The sequence below is a fragment of the Echinops telfairi genome, unplaced genomic scaffold (assembly GCF_000313985.2).
Source record: "Echinops telfairi isolate 266 unplaced genomic scaffold, ASM31398v2 ScPeMD7_7469;HRSCAF=8507_1, whole genome shotgun sequence".
Taxonomy (NCBI): domain Eukaryota; kingdom Metazoa; phylum Chordata; class Mammalia; order Afrosoricida; family Tenrecidae; genus Echinops; species Echinops telfairi.
The window spans coordinates 7,718,101-7,744,333 of NW_022111373.1; the positions used below are offsets into that span (position 1 = coordinate 7,718,101).

General features: G+C 40.2%; 1 protein-coding gene across 2 annotated transcripts in view; it reads left to right on the plus strand.

Moving 5' to 3' along the window:
* Positions 1-26,233, plus strand: part of AFF4 (AF4/FMR2 family member 4) — a 57,587-nt gene that overhangs the window by 23,693 nt on the left and 7,661 nt on the right. For both annotated transcript variants that reach the window (XM_004696611.2, XM_045285347.1), the window contains 12 exons: positions 4,432-4,468; positions 8,672-8,720; positions 11,598-11,652; positions 12,124-12,161; positions 12,782-12,944; positions 13,615-14,532; positions 17,562-17,650; positions 18,220-18,463; positions 23,026-23,120; positions 23,762-23,825; positions 23,941-24,077; positions 24,316-24,387. In XM_004696611.2, coding sequence (XP_004696668.1) covers positions 4,432-4,468; positions 8,672-8,720; positions 11,598-11,652; positions 12,124-12,161; positions 12,782-12,944; positions 13,615-14,532; positions 17,562-17,650; positions 18,220-18,463; positions 23,026-23,120; positions 23,762-23,825; positions 23,941-24,077; positions 24,316-24,387 — 1,961 coding nt within the window. The remainder of the gene's footprint in view (positions 1-4,431; positions 4,469-8,671; positions 8,721-11,597; positions 11,653-12,123; positions 12,162-12,781; positions 12,945-13,614; positions 14,533-17,561; positions 17,651-18,219; positions 18,464-23,025; positions 23,121-23,761; positions 23,826-23,940; positions 24,078-24,315; positions 24,388-26,233) is intronic.

A 26,233-nucleotide genomic window follows, 5' to 3' on the forward strand; every position in this document is an offset into this window, starting at 1 on the left:
CCAATCCATAAAGTCCTCTTCAGACTCACGAAACACATGCAATGATGCCAAATGCAGAATGATCACAGGCCAGTGGCTGCAAAGTCAGTGGTGGTAGAAGCATCTTAGCGCTGGCAGGGGTCTCCACCTGGCCATTCCAGTTCCCAGGGCTGTATCAGGGTAGGTCCATGTAGCATCTCCTCAGGGATGCCTCACAGGAAGTTAGCCTTGTCAGTAGAGAGTCTCCAAGGAAGTGAACTGAGATAGATAGTGTCTCCTGCCTCCAAGAAGGAATTACCAGATTTCCCAAAATTCTCAGGAGAAGGCCATGCCCAGACAGGTCTCATTGGTTATCTCCAGATTGACAGCCTAGACCCCACCCTTACACTCATAATCCTTAAATTGACACCAGTTTAGGTGACTACCACAGCTGAGTACGTTAGATCACACTGTGGGGGATGATCCCATCATTTCCTAACTGCCAAGTCATATCATTACATAACTACTAAGGCACTGATATTCCCCACCCAGCCAAGTTGATGTATATTTTAGAGTAGAACACATGACAGGTTTTAGCTCTGGGTGTTGATAATCTACCACTGAAAACTAGATCCCACAGCCTTGCTCTGATAGATTTTTCTAACAATTTTAGGTTTTCCATTTCACTAGGTCCTTGATCCATTTTGAATTGTTTTTTTTTGTGTGTGGTAGGAGACAGGATCATTCTTTTGCTTGTGGAAATCCAATTTCCCCAGTACTGTTTATTGAGACTCTCCTTTACCATTGAGCAGATTAGCAGCGTTGTCAAAAACCAACTGACCACAAATGGTGTATGAATATAATACTGGACTTTCCATTCTATCCTATTGGCCTATACTTCTATTATTATACCACTAGCTATACCAGTTTTAATTGCTGTAGGTTTGTAGTATGTTTTGCAGTCAGAACGTGTGTTTTTGCTTTAGCGCTGGGGGTTGGGGGGAAGTGGTCCCTTGCCCTTAAATGCAAATTTGAAAATAGTCTTTTCTATTTCTGCAAAGAAAATTGTTGGAATTTATAAATTGCTGTGGATACTATCAACATCTTACTTACCCATACAATCTGTGAACACAGAATGCTCTTCCTATTATTTGGGTATTCAAGTTCTTTTAGTAACATTTTATAATTTTTCTGTGCACATGTCTTTTACCTACCTGGTTAAATTTATAACTAGGTACTTTATTCTTTTAGATTCTGTATTAAACAATAATACTTCCTTAATTTCTATTGCTGATGGATAGAAGCCAACTGAGTTTATAAATATATAAATTGAATTTAAAGAAAACCTGGTTCAAGGAAAGAAATGTAACCATTAATAGTATTTGTAATCATTAGTTTTGAAACATTTAAAGGTTGTATAAAACCTTTTTTTTACAGCTTTATAACTAGCAACTAGTAATTTTACTTTCCTGCCGTATCAGAAGAGCAACTCATTGCTTTATTGCTTTCTACCTGAAGTTCCATAGAATTCATAACCCTAGACCTGTTAGGTAAAAAAAAATTGCCATGCACACATTCCAATTAGAATTCCTCGACTGCCTCCCAAATATGCCACATCTTTTTGGAGATGACAGTGCTTCCAACAGTATGCTTCCAAGTGTATAGGCATAATAAATTAATTCAACCATCTTATCTATTCAGAGTAACGGTGTTTTCTTAAGAAAACTAGGGAAAGTCTTTAAAAAATGTCAACAGCATTATATATTTGTTGGTGATAAAAAAAACTCATGTATATCTTGATGGGCTCATCAAGCCAGGATTTCATATACCCAAAAAAGGGGGGAGGGGAAGACCAGAAAAACAAAAACATACAGCAAAAATTGGGTCTGATCTGATTAGAAATGTGTCTATTTTGTGCTCACTATCCGATCCTTGGAAGAAAATTACCCCCCCAATGGGCTGTGAACTTCCTTTTTATTTATTTTTTACTTGTTTTGCTTTTTCTCCTTCTACAAAAGTATTTGTATATCAGAGTCATACAGTTTTATTGCAATAATCTTAGCATTGTATCATTGACCCCCATGCATTTGAACAAGTTTATATTTTGTTGTACAAATATGTAATAAAGAAACATCAATGAAAAACAAAAACAAAAAACCTCATGTATGCAAACCTTAAAGACTTGGAAATAGTGTTTTCAGCTTAGTGGGACTTGAACCTATTTGCTAAGCATATTAAAACACATGCCTACTAACTTCAAAAATCTGATTTCTGTCAAGGAACATGGATATCTACTAGCTGGATTTCAGTTGACGCGTTTGTTTACATGTTTGGATAGGATGGGAACGTGGTATCGTGATTGAGTTCCTGTAGCTGTTTCTGTTTCTCCTGCTACCATCTTTGTCACAGCCGTACAAAGCTTGGGTCAAAAGCAGCCAGTCTTGACTGTCATACCTTTGAATCACTGCATGTGTGTAAGAAAGGTTTTTGTTGCCACTAACAAGTAGAGGTTTTAAATGGCTCTTGAAATATTTTTTATCTCTGGCTACCTCCTTAAAATTACAATTTAAAAAATCTTATTTAGGGTATATATTCATTAACCTAATCATGCATACAGCTTAGTTAAGCAAATGGAAAATGTGCTAATGGTGGAGTGTCTCAGAAAATCTTGGAGACAAACCATCAGGTCGTAGTTACCGCTTGTCTCAACCACTGCACTAGTCGTCTAGGTGATTTCCAATCTTGCCTTCTCAAAGCTATTCTCTGCTAATGGCTGGGGCGAGTTTTACGGTCTGTAGCTGTGATTGTTTAGCTCTTCTGCTTGATGAACCGCACGCACACACAAATCTTTAACACCATTCTGTAAGGCCTTGTGTGATCTAGCTTCGATGAGCTTCTCACTGCTCTTTCTCCCATGTGTCTCCCCCTCTGGCTAGTTACCTTTATAATCCCCGCGCCCCCCCCTCACTTCACTTCCTACATGTCTTTTGGGTCTTATCCTGAATGGTCCTTCCTTGGGAAAGTTCTTGCTTATCTTCCTGGCTAGATTACACCACACACACACTCATACCAATTTATAAGAACTTATGTAATGCTGTGTAGAAAGGGTTGTTTTTTGTTGTTGTTGTTGTTTGTTTGTGGGGAAATAGAATTAAAAGAGAATAGAATTCTACCTTTTGAGCCCCTTTGCATATGCTTGCCCCCGTCATTGTATTATTCCAGTTATTAGAACATCAGCAAGTTAAGTAGCACCCCAAGAGTTTGGGTTTCATCTTTAGGAGAAACAGAGCTGTTGGAGGCTCTGTGAAAAGTAGGAGAGTGTCAGACACTTCTGCCCTGTCCTGTTGGATCACTGCGCTGCAAGTGACTTCAAAACAAAAGTAGAGCGATGATGAAGTCTACTACTAATATTCAGAAAGGCAAATTGAAGACTGTGGCCTAGTGAAGGAAGAGAAACTAGAACTGGGAAGAGCAGCAGGTACCATTGTAAAGGAAAAGAAAGGTGAAGACCAGCGTCTTTACAGTGTAGATGGAGCAGAGACGCTGTTGAGTTCGTGGGCATTTTGGAGTGAAATGTAGCAGTATTTGATGAGCAAGCTGTCTTTTCAGAGAAACTTGGACTAATAACTTAGCCATTTACTAGGTAAGTGAGTATAAAACAGTAAACACAATTCACAGGAGATAACCTCTTGCCACTGCTCTATTTATAATGTTCTTAGTAGCAAAATTAGATTTTGACTTTCATACTACTTGGATTTCTTTTCACAGTTGATTTTTTCACTAATGGAAGATGTGATTATTTAAAAGTAAGCTTTTAGGTATGTTTATATCATTTAGCCCCCAACCTTTGCACAATTTGGATACATGAAACAGCTGTTCTGGTTTCGAAAATTGAATTCTCCCATAGTGACATTTCACCGCTTTCTGACCTGGTGTTTTCTTCGTGTGCCAGCACTAGGCTAGTATAACATACAAAAAGTACCCAACTTAGTCTCTTCTGCAGTTGCTGTCTGTGTCCAGGTATGAGGAGGAAGGGTGTGAAATGGTGTGGAAATACCCATGTAGGTTTTTTTCAGTCCATAAAAGTGTTATGATTTGAGTCTGTATAATAGGTACAGTTATTTTTACTTAGCATATTGTTTCTTAAGTACTGCTTTTTTTAAAATTAAAGTTTTTTTCTTAAAAGTAATTTCTTAAACTAACATAATTTGCTTCTCAAGAGTTATAAATTAGGATATGAGTACGATGGATGTTTCTGAAAAGAAATGAATGATTGTTAAACTCTATAAAATTTTGACCACAAAATTAAGGCTGAGCAGATGGGATCATTAAATTATTTTATAGACTAAGGAACCTACTGGGGTACTTGGATTGAATACCTTGGAATTGGATTGCTTGATTTGAAAGTTTTCACTAGCTAACTTTGTGCTATTAACATCACATTGTGTAACTTTTTGTATTCCTTTTCCTTAGGAGTCTCAACAGTCTAATTTTGGCCCTGGAGAGCAAAGTGAGTATTTCTCTCTTTTTGACTTTTAAATTAAACTGCTTCTAAGTATTAAATTCTTAGGGTCATATCAGATATTACTTTGATTACTTTTGGGAGGGGTATGCTATATTTCCATTTTTATGCCTGTGTGCCATATTGGTTATGTGTTTTGCTGTTAACCTCAGGGTCAGTCGTTTGCAACTCCCAGGTGCTCCTCAGGAGATAGATGAGGTGGCTTTTTACTGCTAGACAGTTACAACTGAGAAATCCACAGGGGCAGTTCTACCATGTCCTATAGGGTCACCATGACTTGAAATCAAATAAGTGGTATTGAGTTTGAGTTTTTGAATAATTTATGGTGGATTGAGCTGAATCTTTGTTTCTTTTTAATATATCAAGAATTATAGGACAATGGAGATCAAAATAAAGTGCTTTGTTAAGCATTTGGACTAATAGTTCTAAGCTATTCTATTTGATGAACATCTCAAAATCAGATGATTTGTGGGGTGACATCAAGAGCATACATGAAGAAACAGTATGAAGATAAGAAGGAAAGGAATGAACAAAGTGGATGTCAGAAGACACTCTAAAACTTGATTTGAATTTTGAGTAGCTTCACTCTGTTTTTTCCACCTTATGGAAAAGATGATGAGGTAAGAGAACTGAAAATTTCAAAAGGCCAACTAGAGAAGACACAGTGACGGATTATAATGAAATGTGCATAGTCCTGGAATGAGAAAATCTAAGGGGGAAGAACAGGTTCAGCATATCTCAAGATGAACTGAAGAAAAAATTTAAATCCCGGGTTGCTATAGCAAAGGATTCTACAGGCAAAATACTGAATGATGCAGGAAGCATTGAAAAAGATATAAGGAATACACAATCACTGTTCCAAAACAAATTGATCAGCAACCACCTATTTCAAAGGATATATTATATGATCAAGAACCAGTGGTTCTCCCTCAAGACCAGTGGTGAGAGTGGCAATATTGGGGGTGGGGTTGGAAGGAAAGTGAGGGAGAAAGGGGGGAACTGATTACAAGGTCTACATATAACCTCCTCCCTGGGGGACAGACAGCAGAGAAGTGGGTGAGGGAGACGTTGGATGGTGTAAGTTATGATAAAATAATAATAATTTATAAATTATCAAGGGTTCAGGAGGGAGGGAGGAGTGGAGAGGGAGGGGGAAAATGAGCTGATACCAAGGGCTCAAGTAGAAAGCAGGTGTTTTGAGAATGATGATGGCAGCATATGTACGAATGTGCTGGACACAATTGATGTGTGTATGGCTTGTGAAAAGAGTTGTATGAGCCCCTAATAAAATGAATAATAAAAAAGAATCAGTGGTTCTGAAGGAAGAAGTCTAAGCTGCACTGGAGGCATTTCTGAAAAACAGGTTCTGGGAATTGATGGAATGCCAGTTGAAAAGCTTTAACAAACTGATGCAGCTCTGTAAGCACACACTAGCCTATGCCAAGAAATTTGGGAGATTGACTGATAGAGATCTATATTTGTACCCATTACAAAGAAAGGTGACCCAACAGACTACAGAAATTTTTGAACTACATTAATTTAGTTGTGTTCTATTAATAGCATAGCACACAAGTAAAAGTGTGCTGAAGATAAATAAAAAATGGTTGAAGTGGTACATCAAAAGGGAGTTACTGGAAATTCCAGCTGGATTCAGAAGGGGGCATTGAAGGAGGATTATTATTGCTGATGTCAGATATTGGTTAAAACATGTTACTTATGTTTCATGGACTATGCAAAGATATTTGACTTTGGATCATACAAACAATGGATAACATTCCAACAAATGGGAATTCCAGAACACTTGCCATATGTACTCATGTATAAGCCGAGTTTTTCAGCACATTTTATAATGCAGTTTTTGTGGTAAATTTGTGCCTCAGCTGATATTCGGGTCGGCTTATCCTCGAGTAGATACGGTATGTGGTCATAAGTGTACCTGTATGTAGACCAAGAGGCTGTTGGAACAGAGCCAGGGAATCCTGCCTGGTTTAACGGGTATGTGTTGTCGTGGCGTCCTTTCGTCGTACTTCACCAGTCTGTATACTGAGTAGTTTCTCTGAGGAGCTGGACTATATGAAGAGGAGTGCAGCCGCACTAAGAACCTGCAGTGTGCAGGCAACACACCTTCTTGGTGAAAGTCAAAAACACGTGAAGCATTTATTGATGAAGATAAAAAACTACAACCTTCACTATGGATGAAAACTCAATATGAAGAAAATAAAAATCCTTACAACTGATCAGTGGACAACATCATGATACGTGAAGAAAAGGTTGAAGTTAAAGATTTCATTGTATTGGGATCTATAATCAAAGCTCATGGAAGTAGCAGTCAAGAAATCAAACAATTGGACAAATCTGTTGCACAAGACCCATTTAGAGTATTAATGAGCAAGGATACCACTTGATAGCTGTGGTGCATTTGATGTAAGCCATGGTATTTTCATTTGCTTCATATGCATGTGAAAACTGGACGAGGAATGAGGAAGACCAGAGAATTGGACTACTTGAATTATGCTTTTGGTGAAGAATATTGCAAGAACCATGGATGGCCAGAAAAGAAACAAATTTGTGTTGGAGGAAATACAGGCAGAATGCTCATTAGAAGCAAGGATGGTGCTACTTTATCTCAAGTACTTTGAGTCTGTTTTCAGGAGAGACCAGTCCCTGGTAAGGATATCATGCTTAGTACAGTAGAAGGTCAATCATTGAGAAAACGACCTTCAATGAGGTAGATTTGACACTGTGACTATAAAACAAACAATCTAAAGGACTAAACCTAACAAGGACTAAAACCGTAGAAGGATGATGCAGGACTGGGAAGTGGGTCACTACGAGTTGGAGCCAACTCAGTGGTACCTCATAGAAGCAACCTTTTTTTGTCTTTCCACGTTTTTCCTGAAGATGACTTGGATCTATAGAGGTAAAACTTCAGGCAAGAAGGGGTCATTGTAGTTTACCATATACTCCCTATTTGTTTTTCTGAGTCTTCGGGTTTGCTGTATACTACCCTTCACTCCTATTTTCTTGGCCTCTGAGAAGAATTTGAGTGGAAAGGCATATTAGGAAATTCAAATCTCGTCCCAAGAAATAGTGGCTGGGCAGGTTGATGGAAGTTAGAAACTGTTGCGCCTGTCTAGGTTTCTCCATGTAGCTCAGTAATGAAACAGGTGTTCCAAGAGCAATACCTTCTGACATGATTAAAGTGTATTTATACTGGTGGTAAGCTATGTCTGGAGATGGAAATATGGGACTTCATGATTCCTGGCTTATGATCTTTAGTAATCATTAAGCAAAGAGGTGAAACTAAAGGAGTATTTCTTTAGAAGTGAAACTAAAAGGTTATTTCTTATTTTTTTATGAACAGACTTTTCATAATTATATGTAGATTTCTTAGTTCTGCTTTAGAGAAAGGAACCTGAAGGTTGTTGACACGCATAAATGACTGGTGATAGGTCAGAAAGTTGACCATTTCACCTTTCATTAAGGAGAGTCTCACTTTACTTCTCTTCTAACCCCCATCGTCTCTCAACCCTACTGGCAAATAAGGCCTTAAGCTATTATTAACCTTGTGTTTTTCCGTTGATTTATATTAGTCTGTTTCTCTATTAAACAAAGCTGTACCTTCTTGTTTTTAATCTTAAAATTATATGGTGTGAAAACCAAACTTGATGGCTTTTGAGCCAACTCTAACTTATGGTCATCTCGTAGAAATTAATTCCATGGTGTTTTTTAGCTCTTTTTGTTTGGTAAGTTTTGTGGAAGCAGATTGCCAGAAGTTTATTTAACTGTTCTCCCATTGGTAGACATTTAAGTTGTTTTCCATTTTGGTGTTACACACCATGCTGAAAAAAAGCCCTCGTTTGTGTATACGTGTGACCATGTGTATTCCTCCCATTATACCAGAAAATTTTTGCCATTGGAATTATTTGATAGAGTGGATAAATGTATTTTAAGTGTCCATAACATAGATAATTAGCAGATTTCCCTCAAAGAAATTGTATGAGCTTATCCCCAAAGCAAATGTCCCTTTTCCTCCCTGCCTCTATGCTTACCTAGTATCTTATATTGTCTTAAGTGTCACTAGTTGGATGAAAAATTATGTATCGTTTTAATTTTTGTGGGTAGGTACTTGACAGTGTAAATTGACATACAATTTAAACGTTGCTTATTTCTGCATTCTTTTTGTTCTAGAAAGATATAATCCTTCTTCAAAGACTTCAAATGGACACCAGTCTAAATCGTAAGTGTATTTCTTAATAAGTTTAATGTTGGTGTGTTTTTCCGCAAGTCTTACCTATAGCATCTGGGTATTTTGAACAGCACGTAGAAATATGTGCTTAACGTTTTGAAGCAGAGCTAGGCAAACTTTTATGTACAGGACCACGTAGTAAATATGTTAGGATTTGTGGAGCTGTGTGTTTCTGTCTTAACAGCATTGCGCTGTCATTGCAGCATGAAAGGCAGCCAGAGCCCATGGATGTGGCTCAGTTCCCATCACAATCTTTCTTTATATAACAGGTAGTGGGCCTGATTGCCTCCTGGCTATTGGCTGCCTTTTCTAGGGTCATAATGTTTCTCTTCTCTCAGTTACCTGCATCTGTGTGTTTGTAGTGCCCTTCATAAAGAAGGCAGGGTTCTTCCTCAGAGTTAGGTAAGCCCTTCACTTAACCACTAAATGTGGAATATTAGGCAACATGTTTGTCCTGTTTTGATGCACTAAGCAACATAGTTCATACTGCCTTTGTGAATGAGGGTTAATTACAGAGTTTGCTATTAGGGCTCCAGTTCTGTGTTCAGTGGATGGCTGCAGGAAGTTTTCTTTCTTATTAATACACTTGTCTTAGTCTCCTTAGGGTGCTTGAGAAAAATTTTTTTCTCCCCCAGTCGAAACACTGCCTTGCAATAGGATCTGCAGGGCCAATTATATGTATGGCAGAGAGGTCAGATCTGCAGGTTATGATGGCTATTTGTGGGCTTTCCAAAGGGTCATTTTAATAGATCTTATCAAATGACACCAGATGATTATGGGGCTTATTAAGAAGCAGTTGTAAGAAAGCAGAAAACTGCATTGGTGATAAAAAGGCCAGAACAGTTGGGTGGAAGCTTTTTTTATTATGTCAGTGTGCTTGCTCATTCTTGGAGGGTAACACGGGTTGCCCTTCAAGAATTTCATTGGGAAACCTTGCCCACCCCCCTACAAACCCTCAGCTGTTTTATTCCCCAAACTCACTGCTCAGTGGAACATCATTTGAGTACCACAAGGGTACCTAAACTACAATTTATGTGTGTTGTAAATCGAAAAGTGCAGAACTTTGAGAGCTAGAAACAGCCTGGAGAAGTGTGTAGACCTAGATGGAGGATATGTTGAGAAACAAGAGCTTCATCAATTTGCTATTTTTGTTTAATGTAGTTTTCTGTGATTTTATAACATTATTTTTTGACTTGGCCTCCTATGAAATAACACAATTTGTTTTGTCTTTATGTTTCCCTATTTTGATTTTGTAGACAGGACCAGGAATATAAACAGATAATGTAACATGGTAATATATTGGATTATAATAAATTCCAGCTATAAGCAGATTCTTGCAGCCACACATTAACTGTGGTCACAGCACTAGCTCTCTTGACATAGCTACAAACTATGCTGGTAACCTCGGCCTAACCTTCAGTTGAGCATAGAACTGAGAATGAAAATAGGAATATAAGAAGCCCTCTCACTGCTGACGAATTTAAATTCTATTTCTATTCATTGTGTTATTTACTGAAATGCAGAGAATTGATGCATCCTACCACATTTGTGCCTATTATCACTTTAGTTGTTGAGGAAACAAAAACAGCCAGGTCCTTGAGCAATCTGCTGAAAGCTTTGACATATTCACTTGTGTAACCTGGTTCATTGAGCTGCTATTATTAAATCATTTAAGGGCTGAGAGAATTCAGAGTAAGGAAATCAGTCAGAGAAATGCACCGGATCCTTGACCAAAAGTAAAGTCTTGTCGTTGACCCATTTAATTGGACCAATCTTGTGAGATTTTCATAGTTTTATAGTCTTAGGTTATTTTAAAGTGGTCTTTTGAGCCATATGCTGGACTTAATTTGGTTCAACTGTACAAACTCAGGTTAAGCATTAAGGAGGGAATTTAAGTAGTTATTGGAGTGAGACAATAATATTTCCTTCCAATTGACTGGCTTGAACTCTTGAGAAGAAAAGTAATGAAACTACTGGTAATAAAATTAAAACTTATTTTAATTGCACCTTCCCCTAAGTTTTGTAATAATTTTTCATTTCCTATAAAAAGGCAAAAATCTTCTGGTTCATTACACAGATATTAATTTTAAGGCTTTTGATTTTTGTGGCCCCAGGGAAAAATTAAGTATTTAATTTTACTTTCAAAAACAAATTCTAGAAACTATCAGCTTATATGTAATATTTGTATGTGTGTATGCTTTTAATTGGTTGGGATTTGGATGTAAAATATTGAGAGCCTGAAATGTTTTGTTTCTTTTTTATTCATAGATGATTATTTTTGTTATATAGTCAAGTTTTTTACCCAAAAGTAGTACATCTAAAAAGAACACTTGTCTTTTACATTCCTTTTTTTTTAACCACTCGGTTGCCACTAGCTGTAAAATCTTTCTTCCTGTAATATTGGAGACAAAAAAAGAGACTTGCCTAACACGGGAGTTTTAGCGTCCTCCTTTCTAAGTCATGGCTTCTTTCTAGTCGACTGTTGAGTGTGACGAGGGTGCACTGTTTTGATTATAAAGGGAGAATGAATGCAATGGAATTAAGAAAACCGTAGAGATAATGGAGGCGAATAAAGGTTTATAAAAAGGTAGTTGTTTGTTTTTTTTTTCAATTTGAAAAGAAACATGAACATTTTATGGAAAGGCTGCAACTTGTGAAATGGATAAATTCCTCCTTTTTTCTGTTCTGGATGGATATAAACCAAACCCAACAGAGTAAGACTTAACTATTTTTATTTTGTTTTGTTTACAGTTAAATTTTTGGCTACCACAGTGATTGATTCTGGAATATTGGTAGAGATTTTAGTACTCTGGTATGCCATAATAAGTAGTCCCCAAAATAATAATCCTTTCTACCTTTTCCCTCTAGTATGTTAAAAGATGACTTAAAACTAAGCAGCAGTGAAGACAGTGATGGGGAACAGGTGTGTGTACTACTATATGATTTTGCCAGTCTCATACAGTATTTGTTCTCATTGTATTTTATAAGAATATATGGTTAAAAATACTCATGATCTAGTTATTTTAATGAAATTCCTTCTTATATGCTTCCCGATACTGTAATGTGATTTTCTGCCCCACCCCCCCACCCCCCCTAAATCTTCATCTTTTCTTATCATTCAAAAAACATTGGCATTTCTTTAATACTGTCATGGATTGGAATGTATTCATAAAGCATGCCATTGTTGACGAGAAGGACTGCTGACACAACGTTTGACCCTGTCCTGACAGTTGAGGTTTTTAGGGAAAAGCAGTGTGTCATAATTGTCAATTAAATACTCACGCACACGTTAGAGAAGCCAGTCTTTCTATTCTGATTTCAGCTGTTTCTCACAGTAAGCAGATAGAGTGCTATTTATTCACCTGCAGACTTCCTTCTCCTGCTTTAATTTCAGGATTGTGATAAGACCATGCCAAGGAGCACACCAGGAAGGTAGGCTTCCTTTTATTTGTTTGTTTTTAGAGAGAGAGGGCCACTCCATGAACATTGTAGCGATGCGATATGTAGTCTTCTAAATGATAAAATTGATTGTGATGATGCTTCCATTACTTTGTAAGTTGCCTAAAAGTATCATTTAGTTATGCATTTTTAGTGGTTGAGATTTGTGGTAGGTAATTTATAATACAGTCAAAAGGTTTTTAAAGGAATGATAGCTACAAGCCCCGCTGGCACATTAAGAGCTCGGATGGGAAGTGGTTGGAGGTTGACTCCAATGGGGAAAAGCCCCGGCAGTTTTCTCTCAGAGAGCCTTCCTCCTAGGACGCCCAGTGGGGAGCTCTGCTGTGTCCTGCAGCTCCTGTGAGCTGGAATGGATGCAGTGGCACACTGCAGGCAACAGCTTCAGAGCTGAGCAGCACATTGGAAACTTTCATAGGAAGCATTTATTTCAAAAGCTCGAGATTTCTAGAATGGTAACAACAGTAAATACTGTATTTACTTTAAACAAACAGTAAATACTGAGAGTTGGTTGTTAATTTGGGTACTTTCCTATTGTTACTGTGAAAGCAACAAATTAACCCTGTTCGGTCATTCTTATGTTTTCTCTTTTTCAGTAATTCTGAGCCTTCACACCATAACAGTGAAGGAGCAGATAACTCCAGAGATGATTCTAGCAGCCATAGTGGATCTGAAAGCAGCTCTGGATCTGACTCAGAGAGCGAAAGTAGTTCCAGTGACAGTGAGGCCAATGAGCCATCCCAGAGTGCATCTCCTGAGGTGAGAGGGAGGCAGAGGGCCCTTCCTCACCAGGTCTCTGGAAGCAGCATCAAGTTAAAGAGCTGGCTCAAGTGTAAAAGATGAAGGGGAAAGGTTATGTATTCTGAAACAAAGAAATGGAGCCCTGTGTCTCACAGAGGAGGCCCAGATACTTGTTTCCCTGTTACTTGAGCAAACATTTTGTCTAGATGAGGACTTGCTTGAGGTCATATTGCAAGTCACTGAACTATTGGATTTCTTACGTTTGAGCTTTACTTTTCTCATCTCAGCATGGTAAATTCAGGGTTTTCTGTTGGTGTGGATAAAAAAGAACTCTTAGGTAGTTTTACTATAAAACGTGAGAAAATATATAGCGTAAGAAAAATGTTGAAAGTCTTTGTTCCCTACATCATTTCTTTATTTTCAGAGGTTAACAGTCATTTGTAATAATGCCTCTTGAAGTTGAATTCCTTACAGGAGTATTTGGTATTTTTAAAGGCATATATAACAATAGTTTCTTTTTTCATTCAAATGATTAGAGCAAATAGTATTTAGCCCTTTGCTTTGGACCCATCGGAACCATTTACTGCTTCCTGATAGCTAATGTTTTTGTGATATTTTAGGCATTTTATGTACAGAACAGGAAGAAAGCTTCAGTATCAATAAAAGCAGTAATTATTTCTGTTTTCAGCCTGAACCACCACCAACAAACAAATGGCAGCTTGATAACTGGTTGAATAAAGTGAACCCCCACAAAGTGTCTCCAGCGTCTTCTGTGGATAGCAACATCCCGTCATCTCAAGGCTATAAAAAGGAAGGCCGGGAACAGAGTGCTGGGAACAGCTACCCTGACACAGGGGGACCGAAAGAAACGAGTTCTGCCACTCCAGGACGAGACTCCAAAACGACCCAAAAGGGATCAGAAAGTGGACGAGGGAGACAGAAGTCTCCTGCCCAGAGTGACAGCACAACCCAGAGGCGAACTGTAGGCAAAAAACAACCCAAAAAGGCGGAGAAGGCAGCTGCAGAAGAGCCCCGAGGAGGCCTGAAGATCGAAAGTGAAACTCCAGTAGACATGGCCACCAGTATGCCCTCCAGCAGACACAAGGCAGCCACCAAAGGCTCGAGGAAGCCCAACATAAAGAAGGAGTCCAAATCTTCCCCTCGACCGACAGCAGAGAAGAAGAAATACAAGTCAACAAGCAAATCTTCCCAGAAATCGAGGGAAATCATAGAAACCGATACCTCGTCCTCAGATTCGGATGAAAGCGAGAGCCTTCCTCCCTCCTCACAAACGCCTAAGTACCCCGAGAGCAGCAGGACTCCTGTGAAGCCCTCCTCCGTGGAGGAGGAGGACAGCTTTTTCCGGCAGCGGATGTTCTCTCCTATGGAAGAGAAGGAACTCCTGTCACCCCTCAGTGAGCCTGATGACAGGTATCCACTGATTGTGAAGATCGACCTGAATCTCTTGACCAGAATACCAGGAAAGCCTTACAAAGAAACCGAGCCACCCAAGGGGGAAAAGAAAAGTGTGCCGGAAAAGCACACGAGAGAGACTCAGAAACAACCCTCAGAGAAGGGTTCCAACAAAGGCAAGAGGAAACATAAGGTTTGTTAAGGGTTTTTATTATTTCATTCTGAGCCTCTGAATCCAAAACACTGTAAAAATATCAGTAAACCTCCCAATTGGTTCATGAGCTGTAAGGAGCCAAAGAGAGTGAGTCAGAGCCGCATTGAAGCCAGAGCTGGAGCAGCTCCTGGAGGGGGACTGCACCCCTGCCACCTCTAGATCACGTGATCACTTCTCATCATACCACTGTGTGCTGGTCAGTGTGTTGGTGAGAAGAGAGCCTGCAAATTTGTCTGCGACCTTTCATCAGATGTTGGTTTTAAGTTCTTTAGTTGGGAGGGACACTCATCAAGGTGTTACAATCCCTTCCACTGTCCTAATGTCTTACCCCAAACCAATTCACGCGTTTTAGATTACTGCCCAGTCTGTATTCTGGCTAACAAGTGAACCCATTGCTTTTGACACGTTCATAAGAACTTCACCAGTTCACTGCACTTAGCTAGATCTCATCTTTAAATACTGCAAGATAATTTGGATTTAGAGACAAAACTAGTATGTGTTTAAGACAAAGTTTAACAAATACATACGTTTTTTTGTGATTTGAGTGAATGTTTACATACAAAGCAAATTGACATTCCATTCAACAACTCATACACATGACATGGATGGGAACGCCACAATGTAACAGCACTCTCCCCACTTTCTCTCCATGTTTGCCATTTCCTTTCATTTGTCTCTCTGATCCCTGTGCCTTCATAGGTTTATCCCTGGGCAGAAGCTGCCCTGTTCCTCTCATGTGGTTGACTGTTACTGCTTACTGTGTCGGCCTGAAAGTTAAGCCACCATGAGTTCAGCTCCAGATTTGAAGGGTGTCTGAGGGTTATAGTCTCAGGGATTCTACCAGTCTCAAGCAGACCAATAATCCTAGTCTTTTGTATTATTTTGAGTTTTGTTTTACAATCCCTCCACCCCCCCATTTATTCAGGACCTCCTCTTTTGACCCCTTTCTGAGCAGTAAGCAAAATAGGTAGGTAGGCACCACCTAGTTCTTCTGGTCCTTTGGACTAATTGTGTCTCTCAGGTTTTTTAACTCGTCTTTGCTTCCAGATTGCAAGAAACAATAGTTGTACTCCTCACCTAACTCGAATGTAAAACATTGTCTTTGAGGATTATACTGTGCCAGTGGATCAGGATGTCCCTTGATACTGTGCTCCTGAGCCACTGGACCCAAATACCACATTCCTGCAAGGTGTGTTTGTTTGGTATGGCTAAGAACTTTTCATAACTTTGCCCCGTATGTCCACTTATATTAGTGGATATACTTGTAACATATATGAGACGTATATAAAAATGTCATATATTTCTAGGCCTTGGAAATGGAAAAATTTTGAATATATGATTGGAGAATGGTGTTCCTATAATGAAAATAGCTGAACAACTAGATATAAAGGGGGAACTAACTGATTATAAGGATCTACATATAACCCCCTCCTTGGGGACGGACAACAGAAAAGTGGGTGGAGGGAGACATCGGACAGTGTAAGACACGACAAAGTAATAATAATTTATAAATTATCAAGGGTTAGTGAGGGAGGGGTAGCGGGGAGGGGGAGGGGAAAATGAGCTGATACCAAGGGCTCAAGTAGAAAGCAAATGTTTTGAGAATGATGAGGGCAACAAATGTACAAATGTGCTTGGCACCATGGATGGATTATGTGTGGATTGTGGGTTGTACAAACCCCCAATAAAATGATTTTTTTTTAAAAAAGCTATGTTGAGGAACTTTTGAGGAAAGCTGAGTTTAATATTCTGTGTTGAAGAATACACATTGCCAGATTTAAGATGTAATCATGCCCTCCGTTTTGGTGGGATAAGGATAAGCGTGTTGTTATTGCCAGATACTTGTGGGTACGACTGTAAAAGAAAAAGTGGTTCAGTTTGAGGCAAATGAACAGCTAGGTATTCGAGTGGCCTTGCCCGAGGAACACGGCCCCGTTGGCCTGAGAATCACATGCACGAAAATCAAGTTAGAGCATTTTCTTAAAAGAGGTGAGCCAGGGATTTTATCCCTCTCCTTTTCCTAAAACTACAGCACAACGAGTCTCCAAAAAGTTACTGGGAAAATGGAATTAAGAGATAATAGAATTTTTCCATGTACTTTTCAAAGCCACCTTGAGTTTTGTGCAGGTATACATATTCAGAAAAACCAGGGTAATAATTTCTAGGAAACAAGCCTATTCCTTCCCATAATATAGCTTGCAAATTTCCATTATTGTAGAAGGGATACCTCTCTTACCTAGTAAGTCCCTACCTCTACAGCCCATGGCCTCAGATTGCTAGACTTGGTTATAAAGTTCTTTATAAAATAGCATAAAGGGCAGCTTGCATATAAGTGCCTCTGTTGTGTAGAAAAATAGGGTGTTTCCTCTGGGACTTACAAAAATTTCCGTTTTGTTTTAACAAGAGTGTTTGTTACATGTTCTTAAAAGATATTCAGGGGGCCAGTGGTGGTCCCATGGTACAATTCTTGCCTACCAGCATGGTTCATTTTCCAGCCACCACTCATCTGTCAGTGAAGCTTACATGGTCTGTCATACTAAGAATAGGAAGAAAGGCCTGGTAGTCCACTCTGAAAATCAGCCAGTGAAACCCTCCCCAACAGTAATCTGGTTCACCATGGATCACAGAGACACCCAGGATCAGGCAGTGTTTCGTGAGTCAGGGGCCTGCTAACAGCAATATCAAACTCGATAGTCCAACATTTGTGAAGTCCTTTGAAAGGATGAGTTTTAAATTGGTTAGTAAATTACTAATTTTTAACCTGCTTGTGAATTATGTCTCAAAATAGAGTGAACAACACCCCCCAACATTTTATCATCTTAAAATGTTGTATCTAAAGGACATAGGAAATTGGTTTCTGTGTTAAAGGCTTCTCAGTCTCAGCATTTGGTTTTGATGTCAGAGTCTTGCTGATGTTCAGCAAGGACACGCTGAGAAGACTGCCGCTGCAGGAAGGGGTTTGGGTGAGTAAAGGTCGGATCTAGTAGCTGCTGTGTTCTTTGGCCTAGAATGAAGAGGACAACCGAGCCAGTGAGAGCAAGAAACCCAAAACGGAAGATAAGAATTCCGCAGGCCACAAGCCTTCCGGCAACAGAGAGTATGTCCCAAGCCTGATGCATGTCCGAGCTGTTCATATATGCACATTATTTGCTCTTAGTAACATGCTCTGTGGGTATTCCTTTAAGTAAGCACATACTTGTGCAGACACATGAGTGCACACCCTCATCACGGTAGCTTCTGCTACTGCTCATGGGACTGGAAAGGATTTAAGATGTAATCATGCCCTCCGTTTTGGTGGGATAAGGATAAGCGTGTTGTTAGAAGAGTGCACATGACTTTCTGGGTAGATGGCAAGCTTATTTGTAACCAGCAAGAGTCTTCTAGTTGCTAACTTGGAGCATGAATCGGTTTCTTCACCATGTATATATTTGTTCATTGAACACGTATTTACTGAGTACTTACTGTGTGGTCGGGCCTGTGTTAGGCCCTGGCTATAAAGCCATGGGCATGGGGGAGGGAGACAGAGACGATGCCTACCTTCATGGAAGGTAGAGTCATATCCTTTTTTACAGACCTATGTGCTAGTAATGACCTGGGACACAAAGGAAAACCTCACCCCCCTGTGTATTCCTGTGTGGAGAATAAGAGATGTGTTTGGTTTGACAGGTCATCCAAACAGAGTGCTGCAAAAGAAAAGGATTTGTTGCCTTCTCCTGCCGGGCCTGTTCCTTCAAAAGATCCAAAAACAGAGCATGGCTCTCGGAAGAGGACTATTAGTCAGTCTTCCTCCCTAAAGTCTAGCAGTAATAGCAACAAGGAGAACAGCAGCAGCAGCAGCAAAAGTGGCTCCTCCACATCCAAGCAGAAGAAGACTGACGGGAAGACCTCCAGTAGCTCCAAGGAGACCAAGGTAATGAATGGGGAGATAGCCTGAGCCTTTTGAGCCGGCCTCTGATTGCCCTGGGGCTGCTCCATGCCTTGAAGTTTTTTGCAGATACTGCACACTCTCTCTAGGCTTGTGCATTTCATTCTCAAAACTCCACCCTTTTGAGGGTAAATACATGCAGGGATCTGAGACCAGCAGTAAGTCAGCTGACCGTACACACAGTAATTAGCATACCCACCCAAACCCTCTGCTGTGAAGTGGCTTTTTCCATCTCCTGAGTTCTTCACCCCTAGAGGACAGAGTAGAACTAACCGCTCCTTTGGGTTTCTGAGACTGAATGTACGGAAGCAGACCGCCTCGTCTTTCTCCCTTGGACTGGGCTGCTGGGTTTGAGCCGCCAGTTTTAGCTACCCAATGCTTACCTCACTGCACCACCTGGGCGTGTTGGCAGTGGGAACTTGATTTCATTTGAAAAGGCTTCATCTGCTAAGATTGTATTCTTGCCTGTGATTTGAAACTGGCTTTGAATGTTTTAGAATTAGATTTTACAAGCAAGTCCTTTTACATAAATAGAGCAAGCAACCATGTGGCTTTAATTCATCTAATAGGAAAAAAAGTGGAGTCGACCTACCAGTGGGAGTGTTCTCGTTGCACTGCTGACAGTGTATGGGGTAGCCTTCGTCTTTGTGGGCGAGGAATTGGGTGCGAAAAGGGTTTTAAAGACTGTACTGTACAGGGTGCGATGTAACAATGATGAGAAATACAATCTTCCTCTAGTTCCTAAAGGTTTCCTCCCTGCTCCCACTACCATGACTCGAATTCTATCTTGCAAGACTGGCTAGACCAGAGGAGGTACACTGGTACAGATAGGAACTGAAAATACAGGGAATCCAGGATGGATGAGCCCTATAGGACCAGTGGTGTGAGTGGCAAAACAGGGAGGGTAAAGGGAGAATGGGTAGGAAAGAGGGAACCGATTACATGGAACTGTGTGTGACCTCCTCCCTGGGGGACAGACAACCGAAAAGTGGATGAAGGGAGACGTCGGACAGGGCAAGATATGACAAAATACCCATTTATAAACTATCAAGGGCTCATGCGGGAGGGGGGAGCAGAAAAATGAGGACCTGATGTCGGGGGTTTAAATGGAGAGAAAATGTTTTGAGAAACGATGTACAAATGCGCTCTACACAATTGATGTGTGTATGGATTGGGATAACAGTTGTATGAGCCCCTAATAAAATGTTAAAAAAGAAAAAAAAATTAAAAGATTAAATTGAAAAAAAAAAAAAAAAAGACTACTGTAGTAAACTCTGGCCCTCAGTTTGTTTACCAGGTTATTTGAATCACTTTCAAAAATGGCTCTCCGGGGGGAATACTCCCCGAAATCAGAGTACACAAGACAAAATTGAGAAAATACCTCAATTTTGAGCACTATAATTCAATGAATTATAATTTGTGACTTAAGTAAGCGAAGGCTTAAAGAGTTGAAAAGGTAGACTATTGTAAGCCATTCGTCATGCTTCTGAAATGTGGTCATTAAATGTTGTTTTTTTTAATACTTTTATTGGGGGCTCTTACAGCTCATATCACAATCCATACTTTCCTCTAATGTGTCAAGCACCTTTGCACATATGCTGCCATCATCATTTTCAAAGCATTCTCTTCCCACTTGAGCCCCTAATAACAGCTCCCCATTTCTTCCCCCTCCCGCCCCCGCTTGCCCTCCCTCAGGAACCCTTGATAAGTCATAGTCGCCCCTCACCACTTTTCCATTGTTCGTCCCCCTGGGAGAGAGTCCCAGATTGATCCTTGGGATCAAATTCCACATTTCTCCCTCCACCCTCCCCTAATCCTCCTGGTATCTCTACTCTCCTTGTTGGCCCTGAGACATTTACCTATCCTGGATTCCCTATGTTGCAGGCTCTTATCTGTAGCAGTGTGCATGCTCTGGTCTAATCAGATTTGTAAGGTAGAATTGAGGTCATGATAGTGGGGTGAAGGAAGCACCAAAGAACTAGAGGAAAGTTGTGTGTTTCATTGGTGCTATACTGCACCCTGACTGGCTCATCTCTTCCCTGTGACCCCTCTGTGAAGGGATGTCCAGTTGTCTACACATGGGCATTGGGTCTCCACTCTTATGTCCCCCCCACCCCCAATTCACCTTGGGTATGGTTTTATTCTGGGTCTTAGATGCCTGGTACCTGTTCCCATTGAGACCTCGTAATCCCACAGGCTGGTGTGCTTCTTCCATGTGGACTCTGTTGCTTCTGAGATAGATGGCCACTTGTTTATTTTCAAACCTTTTAAGATCCCAGACACTATATCTTTTGATAGCCAGGTACAATCAGCTTTCTTAACCACACTTGCCCATGCACCCATTTTGTTTTCAGTCATCGTGTAGGGAAGGTAAGCATCACAGAATGCCAGATTGTTAGAACTAAGTGTTCTTGTGTTAAGGGAGTACTTGAGTTGAGGCCCAATGTCCATCTGCAACCTTAATTCTTAACATAAAGATATGAGTACATAGTTCTATTCCCCTCTCATTTTATAGATACACACACACACACACACACACACACACACACACACACTCATATGGAAAAGCCTATAAATAGTTTAAGGTCTGTCATTAAATGTTTTACACTGAGGTAATTTGTGTTCTGAGCAGTTTCTCAAACTGAGATACACAAAAGGCTTTTTCTCTAGTTGAACACTCTTTTCTAGTGACCCAGAGAGCTAGCTCCTTGTCCTGAGGAGCCTCACTGCTCTGTTGGCCTCCTTTGCTGCCCCAGTTCTCCCCTAGTCTGCTGGCTGGCTACCCCTCCCTTTCTCACCTTGTCACTGTAGAATTTGAGGAACCCAGGTTTGTTTCTGAAGCCTTCTTTTTAAAAACAAAGTACGTGAGCTCATCCACTCAATTGGCTGCTACTCCCTTACAGGTAAAACCACCCTTCTCTTGTTTGCATGTCTCTCAACTTCTTGAAGACAAAGAATTGTGTCTTATTTTGTGTTTTATCCAGTGCTGAGCTCACTTGGTAATCAGGAAATGCTTTTCAGATAGAATGTAATCATGTGATGCTCTGTAATTAGCAAACTGTGAACTAGGCTTGGCCACCTTGATTTCAAGCACATACAGCACTTAACAGTTGTGCAAGTTCATCTTGGTGGTTTTTACCTTAGGTCATCACATAGGCGTTTATTAAATACATTCTGTAACTTAGCTAGAAAATAGGCTAGTTTTTCAATTCCAGGCACCACAAAGAAGAAAGAGAAAAGTCTGGAGCGGGAAACTCACAGAGAATTTGGCTACTGTGAGAGCTGGACCTTGTTGGGCCTGTAGGTTTTCCCAGACGGCAAGCTTGCCACCTTTGCAGCCTTACTCCTTTTCTACCATTTGTGTTAGTGGGAAATAGTTCTGACTGCTGTGTGCCTTAAACAGGTTCCAGCTCATGAAGGATTTGCTGTATATAAGAAAAGAATATGGTTATATATATATATATATATATATATATACACACACATATATACACACACACACACACACATATATGCATATATATAGTAATATTTAGAAAATCCTTTTTCTTAATTGCAGAAAACTTCAGTTTCCCTCAAACAAATATAGGCACATATTAGTCTGTTTATAGAGCCTAGGCAAAACCTGTCCTAGTAGTGTGATACCACATAGTAATTTTCCGAAAATCATTTTATAAACCCACAAACTTTACCATAAAGAGCCTAGTGTTTTCTCAAACCTCAGTATTGGTTTTTGTGCCTTGAGTAGTAAGCTGGGATGGATGGAACTGAAAGGCTTAATGTTCAGGAAAAGTTGGGGGTGGGGGAGTTATGGTTCTTTTTAGAACTAGATTTAAGTAAAAGTGGTAGAATCATATTGTACATTGATAGATTTTTAAAATGTCAGCATAATGTGGCATTTGTGGGAAAAGTTGAGTTGTTAAGCTGTTTTGCTTCGTGGATATATACAGATTCCTAAAGATTGGGTTGAATGAGGAGGCTATTGGGAAAACGGAATAAAATTGAAGAAAGAGTCTGAGTGTTGAAGTTAGACAGATCTGGGTTTAAAACCTACACCCCAGAAATGCCACTTCAAAGCTATTTGAACTTGGCCAAGTTACACAGCCTTCTGGAAACGGCATTTTATTCTCTAGTCCCTATTTCATAAAGTTGTTGGGTGGGTCACTGTGCTGAAGTATGCAGTTAACTTCGTGCCTGGCTAGTGCTAAGCCCACAGTAAACAGGCATGGCCACTGTTACTTTGCAATGACCAGTAACTGTCAATAAATTTTACTTTAAGTAATGGGACCATTTTGATATTTGATGATGTGTACACCTTATATTTCTACACATGAAAAACTCAAAATTAATACTCGGATGACTATTTTGGGTTATTTAATGAACCTTGTCTGTAAAAAGGATGTTTATGTTCTGAAGTTTAAAGCTTGATAATAAGGGTATGAATTGGCAAAGGCAGTGGAATCTCATTTGCTTTTTCACAGTGACTTTTTGTTTAATGTTTCATATCCTCACAGTTTTTTAACATGTTTACGTTATGTTTTGGTCAGGATAAGGCTCCAAACAGTTCTTCTAACTGTCCTCCATCTACACCAACTCCAGATACTTCTAAGCCTCGGAGAACAAAGCTTGCCTTTGACGACAGGTGAGAGAAACAGGATTTTGTTTTTCTGCTCATAGGTTTAAGAAATTATGCTAGTCAGCACTTAGGCAACACATTTTAATTCTATCAGAGACTAGGAGCAGTGATAGCTATAATGATGTATTGTACTCGACTGAGTAGTCAAGTTTTAATTAGAAAGGCTTCCACTTGCCAAAGCAGTGCTTTAACTAACTCCATGGCTCTCATGGGGGTTGGAAATGTTAGGCCGTCTGTAGAGTCTTACTCTGCTGGTATCGGCATTGAAAACAAGGCACTTTCATTGATGAGAAAGAATAACGTGTGTGGGACACATGTGTGCACATACTTGAAATCATGGTAACGGGTCATTTTGCCAACCCATGTTTTATTCATGTTAACTTTTGAAACAACTTGGGTCAACTAGCATTAAATACTAGGGAGCCTGATTTCTGATTTCCTGAGTAGAAGATGTCCCATGCGTTGATCAAGATAATTTGGACTTTTAATCTGATTTATACACTTGTCAGAAAAAAGCTGAAGCAGGTTTTGTAATAGCTTGCTTGCTTTATTTGAGGCCGTAACAGTTGAGGAATACTAGACGCTAGGATGAACTAGTATTATGAAAATTTTCACCAACTTGTTTTCAATAAAAATTTACATTGCAGAAGCTACTCAGCCGACCATTATTTACAAGAAGCAAAAAAGCTAAAGCACAATGCAGACGCATTGGTATGTAAACATTCTCCTCGTGTCTATGTATTGAGTCAAGGCACCTGTAGTCCTTACTTTTCTTGCGGACCTACAGTTGATGCATGTAGCTCTCCCTTCACTCGCCTGTCTTTAGTCCGACAGGTTTGAGAAAGCAGTGTACTATCTCGATGCGGTGGTGTCTTTCATTGAATGTGGGAATGCGCTAGAGAAAAATGCTCAGGAATCCAAGTCCCCATTCCCTATGTATTCGGAGACAGCAGAGCTCATCAAGTAAGTGAATCACTGCACATCATTGGTGTAGCATTACGTCTCTGGAAGGGGTTTGGATTGACTATAAATACAGTGACGTTAAAGAAAATACTTCATCCTTTGTTATCCCTGGGTAAGGAAAGCAGAACCAGATATTCCAGTAGAAAAAGTTGCCTTTATGCAGGGTTGATTCTAATTATTGAGGACGAGACATGAAAAGATCAAGATGAAGTATTCAATTTGTTACTTTAACTCACAGATACACTATGAAGCTAAAGAATTACTTGGCGCCAGATGCTACAGCTGCAGATAAAAGACTCACAGTACTTTGGTAAGTGTGCTTCTCTTGTAGCCGCTTGTGGATGATGCGCAGTTTCATACTGCATTCTGCTGTGTATTTCCTTCTGACATTTAACCGTGAGTCAACCTTATAAGGCCATCATAAATCTGTTCTTGACGGGTAAAGCAGGAAATGACAAAGAGTTCCTACTGGCAGATTCATTGTCCCTTGAGGAAAGCTCTGGTAAGGTATAGAGCTGGTATTATCACCCAGCACTGTCTGCTGGACTTTTCTTTTGGTGCCGTCTCCTGTGTGCATATATAATGGACCCTTAAGCAACCTGGATCTGAACTGCCAGGGTCCAGTTATGCCTACATTCCTTCCCTGCAGCTATTGTGAGGAGTGCAAATACCCTCTTAACATGCTGTGAGCCTAATCATCCCCACGATTCTCTTCACATGAGCATGCTTCTCTCCACGAGAACTCCTGTGGTGATAATGAGGGTGAGCGCCACACGGTTTGGCGCAGATACTTGCACCACCACTCAGCTCATTGCGCAGGTCGTGTGGTTCACACCTGTACTGTTCCAGGGTCAGTTGTACCTGGTGATGCAGGACGGAGGAGTCTTCAAGAAGTGTGTGGAAAAACGTAATGAAAAGACAGTATAATTCTTCCACACTTTTTGGATCCCCTTTGTAAATTAATATGTGGAGTTTTGACAGTATAGGAGGTCAGCACCTCCAACTTCATGTTTTTTCAAGGTCAGCACTATACATTTCCATAGGAAGCAGCAGATATAGAAGCCCATTTGAAAACAATATGTTCTGGCTGACCTGAAGTTTGACACTTGTTATCTTATCCTTGGTATGGTAGATGTAGCAGCAGACAGCTCCAGCAAGCCTCTGGTTGACTCAGGATAAAGAGAGTGACTTGTTGGTTCTCTCCGTGGGATATACCATCAGTTCACTTGTTGGTTCTCTCCGTGGAATATACCATCAGTTCACTTGTTGGTTCTCTCCGTGGGATATGCCATCAGTTCACTTGTTTTAGATCTGATTTGTAGCCAGATCTTAAGCTTTAGTACTGGGAAGGCAGCTGTAGATGAAACCAACATGATCCTTGTGTTAGTCCGGGTTGACCAGAGAAACACATTATACACTCCTGTGTATAAGAAAGAGCTTTATATAAAAGAGCAGTTGTATATTGAAAAACATCCCAGTCCAGTCTAGATCAAGTCCATAAGTTTGATATTAGCCCATATGTCCGGTACTAGTCTGTAAATTCCTCTTGATGCTGAATGCAGGAAGATCATAGGCCAGTAGGTAGAAGGTCTTGTGGATCCAGTGGCAGCGGAAGCACCTCAACACTGGTGCTGGTCTCCATATGGCTCCTCCAGCTCCAGGGCTCTAGCTCCATCAGTGTGTCTCCATGTGGCTTGTCAACAGGAATGTGTAGCAGAGAGACGGTTTCCCACTTCTCAGCAGGAGACAGGAGCTCCCAGAATCCTTAGAGAAGGCCATGGCCACACAGAGGCCTCATTGGCTATGACCTGATTGACAGGCTAGACTCCACCCCTTCACCTAAGTTGACAGATTATGTAACTGCCACAATCCTCTTCCATGAAGTATTTATAGTCTAGTGTGAGGAATAAGCCGTTAATCAGATTTCTATACAATATTACAAATTAAGTGAGTTGGAAGAAAATATATCTAACAGAGAGCATAGGCTGATACATGAGAGAGCTTCAAAAAGGCATGGGAGCCTGGAATGAATAAATAATGGAATCTTCCTGAGCACTTGTGGCCACGTCAATACTCTAGGTAGAAGGAAAAAAGGTAGGAGGACCAGATGGAAAGGAATACAATTTTAAACAGAGAAGAGGGGCCAGTACGGGGTG